This window comes from Cibotium barometz, chromosome 61, assembly GCF_041138505.1.
Source record: "Cibotium barometz isolate CiBa-2024 chromosome 61, ASM4113850v1, whole genome shotgun sequence".
NCBI lineage: Eukaryota > Viridiplantae > Streptophyta > Polypodiopsida > Cyatheales > Cibotiaceae > Cibotium > Cibotium barometz.
The window spans coordinates 27138955-27146552 of NC_141106.1; the positions used below are offsets into that span (position 1 = coordinate 27138955).

At 43.5% G+C, this 7598-nt stretch overlaps 1 protein-coding gene across 5 annotated transcripts in view; it reads right to left on the minus strand.

Moving 5' to 3' along the window:
- LOC147604707 (uncharacterized) overlaps positions 1-6268 on the minus strand; it is a 53452-nt gene extending 47184 nt beyond the window's left edge. For 2 of the 5 annotated variants that reach the window (XR_015265295.1, XM_086794589.1), the window contains exon 1: positions 5045-6243. Coding sequence is in view for 4 of the 5 variants with exons in the window: in XM_086794589.1 (XP_086650715.1) it covers positions 5045-5199 (155 nt within the window). In the remaining variant the exon portion in view is untranslated. Of the gene's footprint in view, positions 1-5044 lie in introns of all 5 variants that reach the window. The other 3 variants (XM_086794587.1, XM_086794586.1, XM_086794588.1) reach the window with 3 other exon arrangements.
- Positions 6269-7598: the final 1330 nt, after the last annotated feature.

The window sequence follows — 7598 nt, forward strand, 5'->3', positions numbered from 1 at the left end:
GATGTAACTTTTGAATCAATGGCTCGTGAAGTGGGCAAGAAACCAAGGGAGTTGGCACTTGCCTATCTCCTTCGCAAAGGTGATATCAAAGAGGGGGATGACGGAGAGCTGAAATTCAGAAATCCACCTCGTTTGAAGCATGGAGATCCCGCATCCCAAAGGCTGAAATCTTTTATGCAAAAGGAAGAGGTGACTGTCACCTCACGACATGCATCCTCTCCCCAAGGCACTAAGCCTGACAGATATATGTATGCTAGTGCTCATGGAGGGCATGAAAGTCACATGCATGCAAGATATGTATCTCATGGTGACAGGTCTACTTCCAGAAAAATTTTGCCTTCTGAGTTGTCTCATGGAGAGACAATGCCATATGCAGGTAAGTCACATGCATCTGAGTTTCAAGTTCGTGGAGCACATGCCACCGTGTCCCATGAAGCTTCTATGACGGCCCATGGAGCCCATGCAGACAGGGCTACCCCGTTGGATAAGGGGAAAAGAAAAAGAGAAGATCATGAGCCTCATGCCAGGAAGCTCAAGGAATTCAAAGCAGGTGACAAATTTGATGTCTTTCATGGTGAACATGATGCTTCTAAGGTGTTAGCATTTGTGGCACAGTTCGACATTGCTTTTAGCGATGAGGACTTCACAGAAAAGTCAAAGGTGCGCCATGCTAGCATGTTTTTGAAAGGGACTGCTGCTCATTGGTGGATCACTGAAAAGATCACCAAGGATCCCATTTCTACTTGGAAGGAATTCAAAGATAGATTTTATGCTCAGTTCTTGCCACCCAATGCAAAGCAAACTCACTCAAAAGTGGGACAGGCTGGAACAAAAAGATAACGAGAGTGTGCAACAGTATGTTAACAAATTTTGGAAAGTGTTGCTGGAAGTGACTCCCTTTATGCAAATCACTGAGGATGAAAGAAAGAGGAAGTTTCGTTCTGGATTGCAACCTGCATATAGATCGGGTATTGAATTGCACCCGAAACATACGTTGCAACAACTCACAGCTTCTGCTCTTGCTACGGAGCAATTGGTACTCAAGATCAAGCAGGATCAAGGAGGTTCCAAGGGGAAGGACAAGGCTGTCCCAAATCAGCAAAAGGGTGGACAACCACCTAAAAAGAACTTCCGGGAGCCCTACAAGGGTGGTAAAGCTGAAAATAACACATCTAAAGAACAGGGCCCAAGGAAGAACAAATTTGGATTAACCCCGGAGCAAAGAGAGCAATATGCCAAGGATGGAAAATGCTTTTCTTGTGGTAGCAAAGACCACATGTTTCGGCAATGCCCAGATCGCAAATCAAAGCACGAGGACAAGCACACCAAAGCTAATGTACATGCAGTTCCTGATGTGCAAGGAAATACAGGTCATGATGCAAAAGAGCGAATGGTTTGCAAGGCTTGGGGACAAATCAAGGATCAGCCCGCACTCTTCATGTTTGATGACTGTGCAACTGACAATTTCATCTCTATGCAAATGGCAGCTGCATTGGGTATTGAGGTTGAAAACATGGGACCTCAGATTGAAGCCGAAGCTGCATTTATTGGTAAAGAGGTGCAGGTTACCCCTTTGATAGGGAAGTTGCGCATCCATATCCAGGGCTACCTTGATAATGAGCATTTCCTAGTTGCTCCACTGAATGGATGTGATGTATTGTTGGGCAAGCCGTGGCACCATAGGCTTGAGCCCCGCAAAGACTACAAGTCTAATATGATTTCTTTTATGCATAAAGGCCGCATGCATTTTATTGATGCTGGCAAAGAAGGGGATTCTATCCCACTTGTATCACACATCCAAATTAATAAAGCAATGAAAAAGAGTCTTTCAGCGTACTTGGTTTTTGTGCGTGATAGTCTTGTGCCAAATCATCAAAATGTGGATGCTATGTCTAATGATAGGCTGAATTTTCTTAATGCATTCAAAGACTGTTTTGCTGACTCGTTGCCAGGTGAATTACCTCCCCAAAGGCCCGAAGACCACCGCATAGATCTTGTGCCAGGTAGTTCTCCACCTAACAAACCCGCATACCGAGTGAGTGCTGCACAACAAGAAGAAATCATAAAGCAGGTAAACGAGCTTTTAGAGAAAGGTTTGGTTCAGCCCAGTTCCTCACCTTACTGCTCTCCTGTGCTTCTTGTTCAAAAGAAGGACGGATCATTCCGTATGTGTGTAGACTATCAAGCTTTGAACAAGCTTACCATCAAGAACAGATTTCCTATTCCACGTATTGATGATATCTTGGATAAGCTTGATGGTTCGGCTTGCTTTAGCAGACTTGATTCGAAGAGTGGTTATCACCAGATACGCGTGGTGCCACAAGATGTCCATAAGACTGCATTCAGGACAGCCTTCGGATTATATGAATTCTTGGTAATGCCTTTTGGTCTCACCAATGCTCCTGCTACTTTTAATCGTATGATGGATAGGATATTCCGACCCCATCGCAAGTTTACAGGAGTCTTCTTTGATGATATCTTGGTTTTCTCCAAGAATGAGCAGGAACACAGAACTCATTTGGTCACAGTGTTCGAAGAGTTGCGGAAGCATAAACTTTTCGTCAATGCCAAGAAAAGTGAGTTTTTCCTTTCAGAGATTCATTATCTAGGACATATTGTATCCAAGGATGGAGTTACAATGGATCCTGCAAAGATGGAGACCATTCAGAATTGGCCCGAATTGCAAAACGTACATCAAGTACGTAGTTTTCTGGGATTATGTTCGTATTACAGGCGTTTCATAAGGCATTTTGCTATGATTGCCACTCCTCTACATGATCTCACGAAGAAGAAAACTGCTTTCAAATGGACTTCAAAGGAACAGGATGCTTTCTTGCAGCTCAAGCATGCGATCATATGTGGTCCAGTATTGATTGTTCCTGACTTGCACAAGTCATTCGTGGTTGAATGTGATGCTTGTGGTGATTGCATAGGAGCTGTCCTAAATCAAGAAGGGCATGCAGTTGCATACGAGAGCCGTCCTTTGCATGATGCTGAGCTTCATATGGATATCTATGAGAAAGAGCTCTTGGCTGTAATTCATGCCTTAAAGATTTGGAAACATTACCTTCTTGGGGCTGAATTTGTAGTCAAGACAGATCATCAAAGCTTGAGATACTTTCTATCTCAAACAAAGCTTTCAGAGAAGCAGATGAGAATGGCAAACTTTCTTTCCATGTTTCATTTTCAGATTGTGCATACTCCAGGAAAGAAAAATGTAGTGGCCGATGCACTATCTAGGAGGCCTTATGTTGCTGCAGTCTCAGTGGCCTCTCATGGAGATCTATCTGCTATGAGAGATTTGTATCATTCGGATGCTGATTTTTGCCATATATGGACTGATTTGACGGCTGGTCATTCACATGCCCTGCGTCGACTTGTACTACCGCCGTCGTCGCTGCCTGCCTCAGATCTACACGCCCTGCCCCAGATCTACGTCGCCCTGCTGAACCTATGCTGTGCACCGCCGTCGTCGCCGCCTGCCTCAGATCTGTTAGATCTGCGCCGCCTGCCGTCCGTGCGTGATGTTTGCACTTCGCTGCCCCCTACTCCGCCTGCACTTCACTGCCCGAGTTCGCAGCTTCACCTGATTGCACCAGTTACGCTGTACAGCCGCCACCGCCGCCTATTGAGTTAAAACTAAAGATTCAGGGTGACCGAGTTGCAATGGCACCCAACCGACCAATTGGCATAAATAAACTGGCAACATCAAGAATCAAGATCCACATTTCCATCATCAATAATGGCAACTCCTCAAAACTCAAGAAACAATATAGAAAGCAAGCAAGAGTGACATAGTCCACCGAGCACTCAAAGTGATCACAAAAAGTATGAATCTTGAGCTGATACAAGAAAAGAAAACTGAAGTCTGAAATACAGAAAGTAAAGCATGCTGATAGATGCATGACAAACTAGAGGAGGTTGATAGTCCCAAAGACTAGAGTCCTCAATCTAGAGTCTCGGCACTCAATCCTCAACATCCTCGATGTCCTCATCAGTAGCCTGCTGGATTAAAAAATCCCCAAATTGTATTGATTCGAAAGAAACATTTTTGAAATGTTTTGTTTCATAAAAAATGAATGAAACAAGTTTCTTTGCAACTATGCTCAGTAATCATGGCTAAAACTTTCTAGCAAGGGTAAGGGCAACAAGACCTGACAAGCACAACTAAACAATATCTAGCAAGGGTAAGGGCAACAAGACCTGACAAGCACAACTAAACAATATCTATGCAGAAAAGTAAACTATGGCCCATGGAGCTGGAATGAGATCTTTTGGCCAGCTAAGTGCCCCCAAAAAAAAAAATTCAAGCAAGACCTGCAGTACACAGCACATTTTTTATTCAAAATATGAAATGAATTAGCGAGGGAAACCTCTGCCCTGATTGTTTTTATAAGGTACTGTAAGCAATGGCATTCGAAGAGCTGTAAGCGTTACTAATGGCACGTGGGACATCATGCAATGCATTTGAAGATACGATACACTAAGTCTAAATCACCCCAAGGGAAAGATTTGAGATATAGAAAGAGAGTTACATCCACATAAACCCATAGATGCTCATGCACTCATTAAAAGTTGCAAGGAGGTTGAGGTCATGTCCCAAAAGCTTGACAAAGACAAGAGTGCAAAGAGTCTGCCAATAAAGCTTAATGAGAGAAAGTATGCAATCTTCATGTTATGAGATCTTACCTTGAAAGCTTTAATAGTATAGACTACATGCTACAGCATCCCTACTCTTGTCAGACTTCAAATACATAGACAACTGTGCTGAGTTTCCATCGCTCTCATCCATGTAAAGGGCAAAGTCAGCCACGACAGAATGCACAACGCCAGTCTACTGTACACATTTCAATCAATGTCCCCAAATGCAGCATTCTAGCTGGAAAGAGTCAGGATGCACATGAAGCAAAGCTGAAAACCCTCACCCTCACTGTTTCAGCTACAACTAGATCACTGCAGTATAACTAGGGAAACAACAAGAATTTTGAATAAAACCAAACACTTTGAGATGCAGGAAAATTAGAACCATGGGATAAAAACTTACTCTGCAAGGTCTCCTAGCTGCCGGACAATGCCAACCAAACCAGCCATGGCCACTCCTTCGAGCAATCCCTCTGGATCATCCTTAGCTGCTGCCCTGTAGAGGTCCGGATTGGCAAGGCTATACTCATTTCTGATTTCATATCTGGCAAGGGGCATGGCTCCTCCTGTGCAGGCCTCTCAAGGCTAATCAGATGCAAATGCCACAATAAAGAACATCTACATGATTTTCAGTACCCCAGGGGTAACTACATCCTTGACCTTAAACCTATAATTTTAATCTCAGCTTTAGCTCCGCCTAAGGTTTCGATGCCAAGCAGGAATCCTGCGATAATCAGGGGTATGTGGCAATGCTAAACACTAAAGGCCAGGGCTTAATTGAAGCTCTGATGTCCAAGGAAACGATATCAAGATCCCCTGCTAGATACTTAGGACTGCACAAGGAACCTGTCTTCTGCACAAAATGCAGGTTCTTTTTGTGCATCAATTGTTTGCAAAAGGGAGAGCACCAAACTTAAAGCTAAGCTGAGAAAGAGGGAGAAAGAGAGAGGGGACGATGACAAGACCTTTCCTTTGCTTCGATACACGGGATGCTCTGCGGGAGAAATCTGCTTCTTGGGGAGGGTGCTCTCCCTGTGTGTGTGTGTGTGTGTGTGTGCAGGTAAATGTTGCACTTTCTCTCTCTCTTACAGCTCAGATTCCCTCTACCCTAGGCGAAAAAAATGGCCAAAACATGCTGCTCAGTGCTCGACCTCGTCTCCACCTCGCCCAGCCCAGAACAAGTCAAACTTCAAAGAAGGTAAATTGTAAGGTGAATCCGCTCAGAGCGAAGAAATAACATTATAGCAGCCATGGCCGAAGAGAGAGAAAGAGGGGGCGAATTACCTTCTAAGGTGAATTTGGGACACACAAGCTGCCATCGCTGCAGATAAAAGGACACAAAAGAAGGTAAAACTCAACGGCAATGGCGAACTAGCTGTGGAGTGAAGCAAAAACAATCATCCCCGAAGAGAGAGAAAGTGTAGAGAGAGGATGCTTCTGTATAGAAAGAAATGGTAGAGAGCTATGGCGATTTAGAGAGAGAGTAGCCTGAGTCATGCCACGTAAGGAGAGGAGATGTAGGGAGGGGATGCCTCAACCATGGGCCGAAGAGAGAGAGAGAGAGAGTGAGAGAACCCAAAAGGCAGAGAAAACGTGGCCAGGAGAAGCATGGCTCAGCCATGGGCCTGAAGAAGACAGAGAAATTGTAGAGAGAGGATGTTTCAGCCATGGCCAAGGAGAGAGACAATTGCCATTGCCGTGTAGAGAGTGGATGCCTTAATTATTCATGGTTGAAGAGAGAGAAAGAGGCGCATAGGACGCTGTCCTAAAGTTAAGGCTCTTTAGACCCACATAGTTATGAGGCTACAGCCGCCCTTGGGGACACTTGGACAGGTCACAGACCTTTAATTTTGACATTTCTTCCCTGTCATTAGTACTCCTGAATGACATCAAAAAATCGTTATTTAGTGTATTTTTTCAGGAAAAATACTGATTGAATTTTCGGCACACACTTTGAAATTGACGACTAAGATTTTAGCAATTTTGGTCACAATACCGGTTCGTATGTAATTTTTTATAAAATAACTAATTAAGGTCAAGACTCCCCAGTATGGCACCAAAATGTTATTTGCCAATCGCGCATGTTAGTGCAATGGTTGGAATGGTGGTCCACTTTGTGGGTTCGGAGCTCCCTTGTGCAAGTGATGGCACTTGTGTGTGGGTGATAACATGTGTACTTTCTCCTCTCAAGCCAAGATCCCCAAAAAAAAAGACTCTTCGGACCCCATTGTTTTGACCGGTTGAGAAAAACAATTTCTACCACAAACATATTGCTTTCTTCATTTCACTGTATTTTCAATTCATAAATTCCTTTAATTTTCCTAAGTATATGATTCATGATTCATAATGCTTTCTTCAATTTTAATCTTCCCCTCCTACCTTGGGCATAAATGATTCTTCCACCATGCTCACATCTTAAAAAGGAAATAGAGGACCATCCACCCAAAAGGAGGGTAAGATGTGCCACCCAAGAGGCCAAAGGGGATTTTCTCTTGTGAATCCACTGAAGGGATGTGTTAGTAGTAAGTTGTTTAATTGTTGGGGTGGTGACTCGTGAGACCAAAAAAAAAAAGATTCGTCTAAAACTTCCATTGTGTAATATCAATGAGAAAAATGTGCCTAAAGAAGTCCATTCAATGCAACCAAAAGGAGATCAAGCCCCCTTACCAAAATAATGGGATACATCCCCAAACATGTCCTCCTTTCGATACATGACACACTAATCCAAATTGGGGGTGAGTTTTCCCCATATCCATATTGGAGACAAAGTTGGATCTAAATTATCAGTATGAGAAAGTTGGATCTAAATTATCAGTAGTGAGAAGCATATCCATATCCATATCCATATTAGAGACAAAGTTGGATCTAAATTATTAGTAGTGGGAAGCATGAATAACATGGAGGTTCAAGGAGTGGACATTATGACTTTAGATGTAATGCACTTGGTGTCAAAGCCC